The 13,971-nt window shown below is 38.1% G+C and overlaps 1 protein-coding gene across 2 annotated transcripts in view; it reads left to right on the forward strand.

The window, feature by feature from the left end:
* The window catches only part of INPP4B (inositol polyphosphate-4-phosphatase type II B), a 202,570-nt gene that overhangs the window by 117,749 nt on the left and 70,850 nt on the right, over positions 1–13,971 (forward strand). For both annotated transcript variants that reach the window (XM_053460982.1, XM_053460972.1), the window contains exon 7: positions 12,952–13,066. In XM_053460982.1, the coding sequence (XP_053316957.1) occupies positions 12,952–13,066 (115 nt within the window). The remainder of the gene's footprint in view (positions 1–12,951; positions 13,067–13,971) is intronic.

Genomic DNA, 13,971 nt, shown 5'->3' on the forward strand with positions numbered 1-13,971 from the left:
GCAAATACCTTCCCCGGCTGTCAGAGATCAGAGTTCCCCGCACCGGTGCGGGGAACTCTGATCTCTGACAGTCGGGGAAGGTATTTGCGACGGACGCATACAAACCCCCGCTGCCAACTTCACCTCCGGAAGCACCGGTAAGTGTGTGTGTGTGTGTGGGGGGGCGTTAAATTGGGGGGGGGCGGCGACGACAGGAGGATCCAGGTCCCCTGCAGCGGTGCGGGGGATCTGGATCTTAGTCTCCTAATCAGACCTCTATTTGAGGTCTGATTAGAAGACGACCCCGATTAGAAGACGAGGGGTATTTTTCAGAGCATTTGCTCTGAAAAAAACCTCGTCTTATAATCGAGCAAATACGGTATAACTGATGTCCGGAACGAACATCTAGTTGTTTATAGCCTTACGCAGTTACATTTTTTATGTAGATTCGATGTAATCTCTGTAAAATACTACTTGTCAGATCAAATAGTGTGTGATCGGAATGCACAATACTGTCTGTCAATAGCACTTATTTGCGCTTTGATTAACGTGGTCCATGAATCTGAATATCAATAATTTACTAATGCAAAATATATCATATTGACTATAATTTGCTGGCTTTCATCTATCTACAATGACAAGGCACCAATACAAAGTGATATACTGTATGTGTTTGGATAGAAAATACAAAAAGAGATACACAGATCATCTGCAATATATCTATGTAGACTGAGATGTTAGTCCAGTGGTGTAAATGAAAAAAAATAAATGATTACTGCAATATAAAATAATACCTTTTTATCGGACTAACATTCCATTTTAAGGGGTGAGCTTTCAGGAGCATAAACCTTTCTTTTTAAAGTCAAAGGGAATACTTACATCTATTATTATTATTATTATTATTATTTATTGTTTATATAGCGCCATCAAATTCCGTAGCGCTGTACAATGGGTAGACAGGACATAACAAATAGTATGTAACATAACAGTTTGACTTACAGAGACAACGGATGAGGAGGGCCCTGCTCAAACGAGCTTACAAGCTAGAACTTGTAGCTTACATCTACTATTATTTACTCAGGACTAGTAAATGTCATGGCTTTGTGCAATAGCTTAACAAATTAGACAAACATTGCCTACATTATTAAAATCCAATTGTTGCAGTAAATGTGACATTATCGAAAAGATCATTGAGCTGATTAACTGCTCTATGTAACATAATGTAAGTGCCCATTATTAACCAGAGATAAAAGGTGATGTTTTTCACTAGATAAAACAAATGTTGCCAGTAACATTATATACATTTTTCCAGCTTTGTTAAATCAATACAATTTTTCTACAGCTGGGCAATTTTTGTTACAATGGAATGTCTATTTCTGGATGGTGGAGAAGACTTTGTGACAGAAGTGCTCTCAGTCATGTTAGAGAGCAAAGGCTGTCACTTTGATGTATGAAATCTAATAACTTATAACACAAGGCAGGCACAAAGATGTGAAGCCTACGACATCACAGCCTGACTCTCCCTGATGTATGAGGCTTAGCTCAAAAGAAGGCTTAGGGCAGAAGTGGACCATGTGTTCAAGTAGTCAGAGAAACCTCTCACAGGTGGACAGCTGGCCTTTGGTCTCAACCAAAAGTATAGCACAGGGGCATAACGGAATAAAGTAAAGGCTTAAGTTATCTTATTCTGCGTATGTTTATCTTGCTAACAGCTTCAGCAAACATTAAGCTTTATAGTTTCTAAAATAAGGATTCGGCATTACACTTCATATAGTAGCTGACAAACCGGGTCTAGTGAAGTGTGAACATGTGCATTAGGCATGTCTGCAAGGGTGATAGCTGTTAATGTTCCTTAGTGGGAAGACAGGAATAAAATTAGTTTAGTAGATGAGGTTAATTATGTATTTAAGCATATCATGCCAATAGTTTCTTCCATTTTGTTTTAAAGAACAAGCTACCTGGGGGGAATGTTATGTAGGTTTACAGAACACTGGATATGTGTCCTAAACTACAGATCAGATTAGATTAATATAGTATGGATCATGGTTTGCACTGGGAGGTAAAGGGTTCCAGAGCTATCATAAGAGTAATTTCTATTTATCTGATCAGCGATTCACGTAATACTACATTGCAGAACATGGCATTGAAGAGATAAAGACAACTGAGTATTAATATCAAAGATACTGCTGTGGCCTAAGAAAGTAAACAAAAATCCAGCTATGGGTGGTAACTCTAGTATTGTAAACACATAGTACAGTATATCCCAATGTTCTGCTCACACGACAATCTGTAAAGGGTAGTAAGAGATTAGGAGTAGGTGGTAGCTACTACCATATATCGTGTAATTTCTGGCCATTTTATGGCAGGCTAAACGATATCTAAGACATGGGAGTTAGAAATCTTGAGCAGCTACGAGATACAACTTGTTTACCACTGCTCTGGTACCACTGTAGGCACCAAATATCTTCCCTATTCATCTTTTATATATTTAAGTGTTTTCATTTCTCTGTCATCACATCTGAACAAGGGGTCTCTGAGGTATTCAACACTTGTGACCCTACAACCTGCTCTGTGGATATGTTAGCAAACTATTGGTTTTCATAAACTTATGAAGACCCCACTTAAAGTCAGATAAACAGATTTCAACACATTGTGCATGGATCCTGGTGGGAGTGATGTGGACAGTTCAGAGCCCACAGTTTGGGGGTGGATGATAATTTCATTAATTTGGAGAGGATGGTAATTTTATACAGGTGAACATGACACATAGCTTATGTTCCACAGCTCTTTATTGTAGTTTTTCTGTATAATGTTTGAAATATGGAAAGTAAAGGATGTGAGAGTTTTTTTCCCTCAGTTAACCCTTTACTTACCGGTAAATCTGGGCTAAAAATCATTCTGATGGAAATTACCTTGGGACCATCACCATCACCATCACACCTCCTTCTGCAGTAACTCTTGCATGAATAGACACCTGCAAAAGCTGCCCTTTTCCACCCCAGTGATGTCACAATCTATAAGTAACGTACGTTCTGATGCATCATTCTCTGTCCTGTGACTGAAATCTCACAATGCGAATGGCAGCAGGACCTCAACATGCAAGCATGATTTTCCCCACAGGATTTTTCGCTGGGTGGAAAATTATACTTTCCACCATTTTCTGTATATTTAATTATGGTTCTATATACAAGCCATATTTGTACAACTATGTGCCATATCAAGATTTTTTAAAGCCCTAGGCCTCGTACTGAATCAGAGCCAGAGGGATTGGGTCATATTTTGCTGCTTAACCCGCTATAAGAATACAACAAGATGCATTGCTTTCTAATGTTTAAAATCACACTACAGATAAAAGATTATTGGATTAGTTCAGTTTATCAGTGAGTTGTTTGGGTGTGATAGGAAAGAAGTGCCTTTTATCCAGCGTCCCATCTGCTTTTTCATATATAATTAAGAAGGTTATGCAAATATGCTATCTAGTATTTTTTGCACATTAAAGGGTAGTGATGGCCATGGGAACTAATTAACAGATATCCTATCTGTATAACCCAAAAGACATATTAATAATCGAGGAGAGGATAAGAAGCATTCCATTTTTCAGTTATTTAAGCAAAAATGAAGCCACCTTAAAATGTTGATGAATGCATGAATGTCTTGGTCATAAATATTACAGCTAAATGTCTGTCTATTTTCCTGTGACTAAGGGCAGTAGTTGGTCTATGAGCAACGTGTAGAGTCAATGTAACCCTTACAGAGCCTACCTCATATAAGAAACCTGGTTGGCATCAAATTGAAATTCCAAATACATACCCCGTATGAGGGAGGGGGACATGTGATGTTCCAGTCTGTAAAAATGCCGCTTCATAGTGTAACTTCTATTCATCATGATAAAATGTCATTTCAAAGAGGCTTTCTTACAGGCTAGTTGACCTATGAATATGGTAACACTAAATGAAACACCTTCATATTCGTATTTTAGACCACTTTCTTTGTATGATATTAATTGTCTTATAGTTTTTATAGTTGGCATTCGCCAAGCCAGAGCTAGAGCTGACTGGTGGGAAGTATATCATGCGTAGGGAGATGCCTTCAGCCGTATACATCTCCCGTGCTGCAATTAGCTGGCGGCCGGAAGGGGCAAACTTACACGGGGAATCCCACCATGCATCATAAAAATTGAAAGGAGCCATGCAGCTATCATATGCATTAAAGTGTATATGATGGATGAAGTTTTTTAATATTGTTACCTACTTCTTTTAGCAGAAGCTGTAAAAAGTACTCCTTAAATAGCATACTTGGCATGTGGTATCTTTTTTCTGCCATTTGTAAACTGTCTAGTATATAAAACTAGAGTTGGCAAAATAAACCAAAACTGAAAAAGCTAATTGCCGCATCACTGTCATTGGAACTTGGCAGGAATGAGTACATTTCAACAATCAGTCTGACTCAGACCCATTGAATCAACATTGTCATTGCAAACTCTGTTGTACTTGTCACAAAAAAAAAACAACCAAATTGAATGTATAAATAAGCGGTTGAAATCGTTTTCTGTATACCGTATTTGTAGAGGTGCAAAAGTAGCGACTATGCAGGGAGTCAGTTTAAATTTCACAACCCAACGGTGAAATGTTTCCTTTTTTGGTGAATATAGACCAGGTATAGAATATTTTCATAGCCTTCACCGTATCTATGGATGTTTGAGTGGGTTTTTATGCAAACCATCCCAAAAGCAGAGGCAACATAGGTACAATCAGGGGAGGCCAGGCCCCACAGTCTGAATGTTGCCAGGCTTCTCCTGATTGTACCATTACCTGAAGCTCTTTACCTGAAGCGTGTTCCAGCGATTTTAGAGTAGCCACCAGGGTGTCTAGAATAAAAAAGACGTATTACGTGGCATTTCCTTGATGTTGTGTTCTTTTATTGCTTTTCTATACTTTCTGTAAACTTGTTCTTATGAAGGATTCTTCAAGTGAGTGATGAGTTTAGGACATGTTTCACATCACTCACTTGAAGAATCCTTCATAAGAACAAGGGTCCTTTAGTAAAGAGACCCATCTATGTGTAAATGTATATCAGTATAGAAGCACAAGCAGTATCTCTGCATCTATGACATATGGAAAGTTTTATATTCATACTGTCTTTTCTGACAGGTACTTGGTTATGGTGATACATTCAATTAGCTGGTGTAATTTTCATGCAACTGTCTGTTTTTTTGGAGCAAAAACTTTGCACAGGAGTCCTCCCATCATAGTTTGTGACCCACTTTCTGTCCCCTTAAAGATGCTGTTCCACTGGAACAAAATCTTCAGCAGATGTTATAAATTAGTCTTTCTTCTGAAGGTTTAGTTGCATTAAAAATCTTTTAAAAACTTTTAACCTGCTTTTATGCCACATGACAAGTGATGTTTGCAAAAGTTCTGAATGACACACAGAAAAAGTTTTGACATTCAGTGTTACAAGTGTTACGTTCAGCAGAGAACAGCGCCTTTAAATGATTCCTGGGGCTTCCCTACGCCAGGCTGAATTGTGATGTGACTGCCCCTCTTGTGAGAAAAGTTTCAAAACTATAGAAAGGAGCTGTTGTTATAATGAGCAATGAAGGGTTTAGTAATGCAATGTGATGTAGATTTAATTATATTTTATGGGGTTCCTTGTAGCAGTTGGACTGGTAGAATTCATTTTGGAAAACCTGTTGTCACAACATCGACACACACTTTGTAATCACAACAACTTATAACGCTTTCCCCCTATTGAGTTTGGGTTATGTGGGTCATTTTACTTATTTGTTTCATTTCATACTAACTGCGGTTTATGTTAATTACTACTCATTTTGAGCAAGTAGCAAGCGGGTAGTTGTGCAGTGGAATAATCGTTTGTGGTTCAAATGAATCTTTCAGATAAGTCAACAATGGGATTTGGCAGGATCTCATGGAATCAGCCAAAGATCACTGAGCTCCTCATTTTTTCTGTCAGCGAGCCTGACAGCAGTGTGAAATCATCTGTATACTTATGCACGGTGCCTTTTACTTCATAGCAAACAAATGCTGCATCTGTTCTGTTTTGTTCCCAGAGTGCTTGATGAGGCACTAAGCATTGAAAGTTCTTGGCCCATTTCGCAGATCTCCCATTCATGCCGAGGAATGGAGGAGTCTAAAACCTCGTATTTGTCTTCATGTAGCTCACTGTAACTCTTAATCACCGGCTACATTGTCCTAATATTTTTGGGGGGTGTGCATTGTCCAGGGACACAATGTTTAGGGACATGCCTGCGCTCCTGACATTAGTCAACAATAGTCGTTTTAATGCCAACAAGCAATGTATGGAGGCGATTGACCCTTTAATGGGTAATGTCCTTCTCTTTTGAAATCTACCTCTTTATTTAGTTTTCTTTTTTATTATACATATGGGCCTTATGTGGGCCATACACGTACATAAAACTACACTTATTTGATACGGTGTACTTAGGGAACTAATAATTGGTTACCTAGGTCATTTATTATATTAGTCTATTACTGGTTTCATTTTATGGCCGCATCTGGTTGTTTAATGCGGAGAAGCAATGTGCTTGTCTCAGTATACTTGAGATTTATACTTACTCATTAGCTATTTTAGCACCAATTAAAGGTTTATGGAGTACTATATAATTTTTTTTTCATAAACAGTAAAGTATGAAGGCAAACACGACACAAACCAGTAATTTAATTGTAGTAAATACCAGCAGATTTTGCTTTTTTTCTGGGAAAAAAAATGCTTTTTGAAACTTTAACCTATAAAAGTTGTTTCTGCCTCTGCAGTTTTATGGGCACTTTAACAACGAACACTAGACAGACCCCCTCCTTTTGTTTCTGGATGCTGCATATGAGTTTTTGGTCCACAATAGCTGCAGACTTAACTCTATTGTAGATCATGTTTGAGGCTGAAGATGGAACACAATCACGCTTTCAAGATCAAATATACATTTTCATTGATCTGTAGTTTGTTATGTAATAATTGCTTTCAGAAAATGAAAACCTAGAAAGCATGGCATTAAATAACACAAGTTTCCTCTATCCCCGTTTCACCTGAGTAAAATTAAAGAAGCACAGACGCAGCGTGCGCAGTTTCTCTCACATCCGCGTTACTCGATATATAGAATGAAGCAATGATACGAAATTGTTTTCTGTGGAGAAAACCCTGGGCCAGCATTAGACTGTTTTCTCTCCCGTTGCATTGGCTTGTTTGCTTTGCCTCTAGGTTACGCCACTAATGTCAAGTCCTCGAGATAGAAAGAACTAATCTTTGTAAATAAAAGATTCTGCTAGCAGAGGCTATGGAAACAATAATGTATTTTCCAGAACTGGACGGCGTTTTGGTGACATAGTCTGAACGTAGGTGTAAGTGCTGAGTGATTTACCGAGAATCTGTAATTTACTTTTGGAACAGAGTGGGATTTCACATCCTCGCCCTACTGAAAATGCCTGGAACAAGCTGCCACCTAAGCACAAAGAAATGTCTTTCTCATCCTTATTGTCAAGTGCTCCCAAAGTTTTTTGTTGTTTTGTGACTAGTCCCCGTAAGTAAATACTAAGATCTTCTTTTAAGAGGTTTGTAGGAGGGGATGTTAAATTAGCATTTACCACAGTTAACTAAAGACCAGAGCCTTAACCAGCGTCTCTCGTAAGAAAGAAACAGTCTTAGAATACCTGCAATCTAGTCCATAAATGAGGAGGATGGTTTTCTCAGTTTTTTCTGTAGGGCGATATATTTTATACAGCATGCTCCTTTTTCCTCTTATTATTGTGAGGTCTCTAACCGTTGTTGTATGTCAACCTGTCTTAATAATGAATAGGAAAATTCTTCATTTAAGATGAGTGCATGTAAGCATCCCCTAGAGTGCCATTTGGTGGGTAAAACCCAAATGTTCTTTGGGTTTGCCTCAGACGATATGGCTACGGCAGCAACTTATTTGGCTTCCAGATTTCTACATTTCTAGTAGCCTCAACCCATTTTTCTACCTCTTTTATCTACTCCTCGCAACCTGGATTAGTACTCTGTGCTCATCGTGGCCCCCAGGGCTACTTCACTTGTTTCTGTGGTGAAAAATCATTGTCCTTCTTTGGCCAGTTTTTGTCATCTCACCTGGGAAACGCAGCTTCAGAAATGCGCTAATTATTATTGAATCTTTTGTGGTGTGTAAGATACCCTTCAAATAAACCGTACATATACAAACAAAGACTATCAAAGGCCGGCAAATTCACACATAGCACATGCGCTTCAGTCATCCAGATATTTTGCATGATGACAGTCAAAACGGATTATATTTCTAGATAGCTTGTTCTGCCTGAGCACAATGGCAACATCTGGCATACAATATATATATATATATATATATATATATATATAGTAATTATCATATAAAAACACATGTGATTGCTTTTTTTATATAAATTATGCACAAGACCTCTGTCATATGATTAAAAAAACCCAAATGTTCCTGGGACTTATGGCTCACACATACCTAACGCAAATATTGTATCGTGAACAACAAAACAAGTGTATATATATAGTCTCTTCCTTTTTATGTCTTCATCTACCATTTCAGAGAGTGTTTATGTCTTGGGAACTTTCAGTATGTTTGTTATAATAATAGTCAAGTGACAAGGCTGTCCTCCCCTCCACCACCACCAGTGGTTTTCCCACAGCCCACTCACTCTTTGTGCCGTGGGAAACACTATTAAATTGCTACAGCCAATGTTTTTAACTCTGTTTACCCACACGTACCAAAGTGGTTCTCCTTTTCTATTGGTTGGTAAGCTCATTTATCAACAAATCAATGTAGAAAATGAATCCCCCAGCCCTAGGTTGTAAAATCCTTAAAATATTCTTATTTTCTGGAGAATGGACTAACAATCTCTTACAGTTCCCAGGTATGAGAGTGACTCTGTACGAATTTCTTACTATCAAGAGCCGTTTTTTATAAAATTAAATGAAAGAACTTGTCTGGAGTCTGTGATAAATACTTGACCCTTCTAATGTCTTCACATCCAGATAACATCCAAACTTGCGCTAGGTCCAACTCTGCAACTGATTATTTCCATGATCCACAGCAACTTATATGACCAGATGCTATTTTGACATTAAAATTGTGACTTGTTTTTTTTATCACTGCCTTAATTTCTTTAACTGTTACAATTTTTTCCCAATACCAAATAGACATTTTCTACACACTGTTGCGTATTTGCTACATTTCCATTCCATTCGAAATTGTAATTTTATCTCCAACATATTCAGTGATCCAGAGTTTGGTAACTAAATAAATAATTTAGATCTAATTTAACAAAGTCTCTTGCAGAAGTCCTGTTAATGTTCCCTGCACAGTTTGGTCTGTGATAAACAAAGCGCAGCCATCTGATATCTACTAAATTTTGCATACTACGCAAGCAAATGTTTAGCATCGCTTGGTATTCATTAGACTTTTGTGCTGAATTGATTGGAACACACCAACTATGATTCTGTTCCAACAACTAAGTACACATCCCAAGAAAGTATTTCTGGCATTGAGACGGCAGCTAACTACAAGGCCCATGTTTAAGGTTCCTTCCATACAATCTACAGCAGGACTTGGAGATAAAACACCTGGCTCAGCACATTTTCTATAAAACTAAAAAGAATGCAAACAACAGAGCAGGACAGTACAGTATTAAGGCCAGAAACGTGATATTTTATCCTATGTTTGCTATTGTTTTTATTATACGGAAATATCACCTCCCATTTTGGCCAGGCTGGACATTAATCCTATATATCTGCGCTGATGTGTTTTAAATGCACAGCATGCTCGTTGTTTTGATGGCAAAGCTGCACCAGTGGTATTTTACATTCACAGCGGCCGGCAAAGCTAATGATGGCTGTTCCCCAGACATTTATGGAGCTGTTTGTTGATTTGTGCACTGGTATCATTCACACGTAAAATATTAATTTCCTTGCGGTGGATTCATGCTGCCAAATACTTTTAAAAGGAGTTTGTAAAGAGGGTTTTTGAAATCAAATCAAAGAAACCCGGAAGATGTCAAGCAAAAACGGATTCAGTGCTTAAATACCTACAAAAAACATAAATCCTAGAAATTACACATATATTATTGTCACAAGCATTGTGAAGGCTCTGCACTTTGTAATAGTATATGTGTATTTTCTACATTTCACTGCAAGTCCAATTGCTTTTATTGTTGGATTTTGATTATATTTTGACCAAATAAAAGGTATCCTCTTTGACCTTTGTTGGCAGTTGACCTTCATGGTTTTAATCTTTTTTTGTATTATTTTTAAGACTCCTATATCCTAATGTGAATGATTGAGAATAATTAAAAACCACCAATCTGTTCTGTTGCCTAAAACATACCAAAGCATTTGCTTCAAGCACATGGTAAATCTAGAACCAGTTTCCAACCGCTGGTGTCTCCAGTCATGTGACGTATACATCACCACGCTTGTGATGTATACATTGGTGCAAATGCAACCACAAGAACACATTTGTTGTGAGAGTTTTTTTCCCTGGGTGAAAAGAACTAGTTTCTTCCCATTTTTGGAGACAAGTGGGTTTTTTGACCTAGCTCTTGTCTGCTCATTCGCTGGAATTTTTGGTTTAAAATTTAACGCTTCTTAATTTTTTTTTTTAATTATGGCCAGTGGAAAATATAAGACATGCGCAAGGTATGTCACTCTTTGATTCCCTACCTATATGGGCTTCCTCATTCACATATAGACATGGATCTCAGCATAGAGCTTGAAATGCATGAGTCTGAGTGTTCCACCTACAGCTGTTTCGAATGTTGAATTAAATCCATGACAGAACATACATATCAGTTACAAGACATACTGCAACACAGCTCAGAACACGATTAACAGCATAAACAAGTATAATACAGTCTATATAAAAAAGGTACACCTAAAAACCTTCAAGGCACAGAAACCTCTGTAAGGACTGTACTGACACAGAGACAAACATTAAGACGTTGAATGGATTCAGAGGCAGTGAAACTGCAGAATCATGGTAGGAATGACACCCGGAGGTGAAGGGTGGATAAAAAGTGGGCAAAGGAAAGGGTTACATCAAATGTACAAGAGCTGAGGGAACAGGAGAGATGCGGCAGGAGATTAGCCCTCCTCCTCCTCAAGACTGTCAATGAAAGAATAATCTTTAAGCAGCACCTTTAAAGATTTATTTGGTTGCAAGGCAATAGAGAGATTTGCCATGTATGATTATATTGTAAGGGGTTCTAAACCTATACCACACGCTGTGTATTTAGCACTTTCCATTAAATGAATGTGATGATTCAGCAGGTCAGTTAGGTAATGAGGCTAGCAGCACTTGAATGACTACAGCTTACAAAATACAAATGGGAGAACATTCTAATTTCTAAAGGTATATAGTAGACGAAGAAAATAAGTCATCATTAGACTTCACAGATATCAAATAAGTTGTTAATACATGAGCTGGTGGTGCACTTGACCATGTTTCAGAGCTTGAAGATCAGTGACAAAAAACATTTAGGCCTCCTGTAGCCTTTGTTGAGGGACAACGTTGTGATGTTCGTGACCTCATAAGGATGTGAAGTGGCTGTCTCACACATCCAAACAAGCGTGAACTCGGCACCCGCTTATGTCTAGTTCTGCTAGGCAAACAGATAAATGCTAGGTGTCAATTTTGCAGCAAGAAATCTCAAAACGGTTTCGTACTCAAGTGAGGTCGATATTATTTCCTTCCTAGAAATGTAGGTGAAATAAAAAGCCCGTGAGCCGTGTTTTGATAATTGCACTGACGCCATATAAATGTGCAGACTGTTAAATATACTGCCATGTATCAGATCAGCTGTGACCTTCAGCAGCCAGCTAAGGCAGAAAATAGATGAATCTGGCAGCATCGGCCAGTGATGTCACACAGTTAAAAGAATATCTATGTAATGAAAGGTACCTAGAGGTGAATCAGACTATGAATGCGCAGAAGGGTATTTTTAGAACATTTGGACTGTAACAGGTAGACTTCAAACAGAAATTTGCAGCCCAAAATAATAAAGATTTATTAACCCCTATGATGCTTGATGCTGTCAGAGGGAATACATCTGTGATAAGTGCCTTTGCTGCAGATTCCTGTAAAATTTGCAGAGTGGTAGATGTAGAGCAGTCTCATTGTTTTATGTGGTTATATGGTTTTTCGGAACTTTGAGCCTATGGCTCATTGCCTAGTGGCAGTCTGCTGGGGACGATGTGCTTTGGATCTTCTATTCTAATGATAGTGTACCTGTGGCAACAGTCGTGTTATATAAACCCAGATATGAGAAAGGACGCCATGATCCAGCCTGAGTTTGGATAAGTAGCAAGGCTGTGATAAGTAGCGTGGGTGATAGTGGGTATGGGAGGGGGGCTTGTTTGGTAGTATATGATAGGTGGGTTTATAATAAAAATAAATACAAATATATATGTATATGTATATAAAGGTGTTGTAGCAATAGTTTACCTTCCTTTTTCTGCAACAGACTTGAAAGCAGAGACATTTCCCTCTCTTCCCCTTGTTTAGAGAGTTATACGTTTTAGCCTGCTAGCATGGTGATTGGTGGGATTATTGGACACAGTTTTGTTCAAGTTGTGGGGGTGCCCATCTCGTTGGTTAGAGTGTACGGTGTGGGCCTTTCCTGCGGGCAGGGTCCCATGGGGAAGCTGGGTGGTAGCACTGACCCACCTGCTGTTGCAGTTTATGGCTGGTGGGAAAAGGCAGTACATGCCAACAACTTGGATGGTGTCCCTGAAGTGGGACTGGTATTGCGTGATTACGTGTTTGTATGTGAGCAGAGTCTGGAAATAACTTGTAGACACCTCCTGCATTATCATTTCTTTTGTTAATAGCAGTATCTGGTTGTAATGATCTATAATTAAACTTGTTGAACAAGTCTAGTTTTAATGAAGTGTGTATCTCACTGGTCCTCCCTCGTTCCGTTTCAGAACCTTAAATGGTGGAAAGAAAATCGGTAATATCGAAGTCAATTTGTTGAAGATGGGGGAGATACAGAATGGGGAAGCAGCAGATCACATTACAACAGATGCACAAGGACAAAAGGTAACCAATTGGTCATATCGTTGAAATGTAAAAGTAATAAAAGCTATTTCAGTACAAAGTGATAAAAGTAGGCAAGTAAAAAGAAACGCTCAATAATCAGGTGAGATCTATAGATGGATTTCTTTTTGTGTATGTGTGTGATGTGTATGTATATACATAATGTCACTTATAGGGATCTTAAGCATGGTCCTCTAGGACGATAATTCTCAGAAACCTGCTCCACACAAGGGAACCACATACATGAATTGTATAGTAAATACCAAACAAATCATCTCCCTAGAGCTTACAATGTCATAATATATATATATATATATATATATATATATATATATATATATATCCAATTAAATGTATTATATAATATATTATTAGCACGACGAGTAGACTAGATTGGCCAGCTAGCTTTCATCTGCCTTCAAATCTTTATTTTTATGTTTTTCCAGAAAACTGCATTTATAGATTATGCATGAGGTTTGGGCTTGAACAATTTGTGTAAAATGTCATTTTAGATGATTAGCAAGGCTAAAAACATAAGTTTTGCAAGATTAGAAATATAAGAAAAATTGTTAAAATTATCCCACAGCTGTGTTTATCAACAGGTAAAATGTTCTTCGCGGGAACATACCTTTAAAATATTCTACTCGGTGGTTATGTCAATTTGCATAGCAATTCGGACATGGAAAGGGTGGTAATGAATGCTCACAATTTTCTACACCTGCTTGCTATGTGATAGCACAAAAAAAATAGAATTGGCCTTTTTCATAGTAAATATGATTCACAGTCTGTTCAGTAGATTCCCAGGCAACCTTTTATGTCAATTCTAAATTCCCTAATCATGGAAGATATTGTGGCTATTGCAGATTAGTCACAAAAGGTATGCTGGGGATGGGAAGAACGTATTTCCA

Source organism: Spea bombifrons, chromosome 1 (genome assembly GCF_027358695.1).
Source record: "Spea bombifrons isolate aSpeBom1 chromosome 1, aSpeBom1.2.pri, whole genome shotgun sequence".
Taxonomy (NCBI): Eukaryota; Metazoa; Chordata; class Amphibia; order Anura; family Pelobatidae; genus Spea; species Spea bombifrons.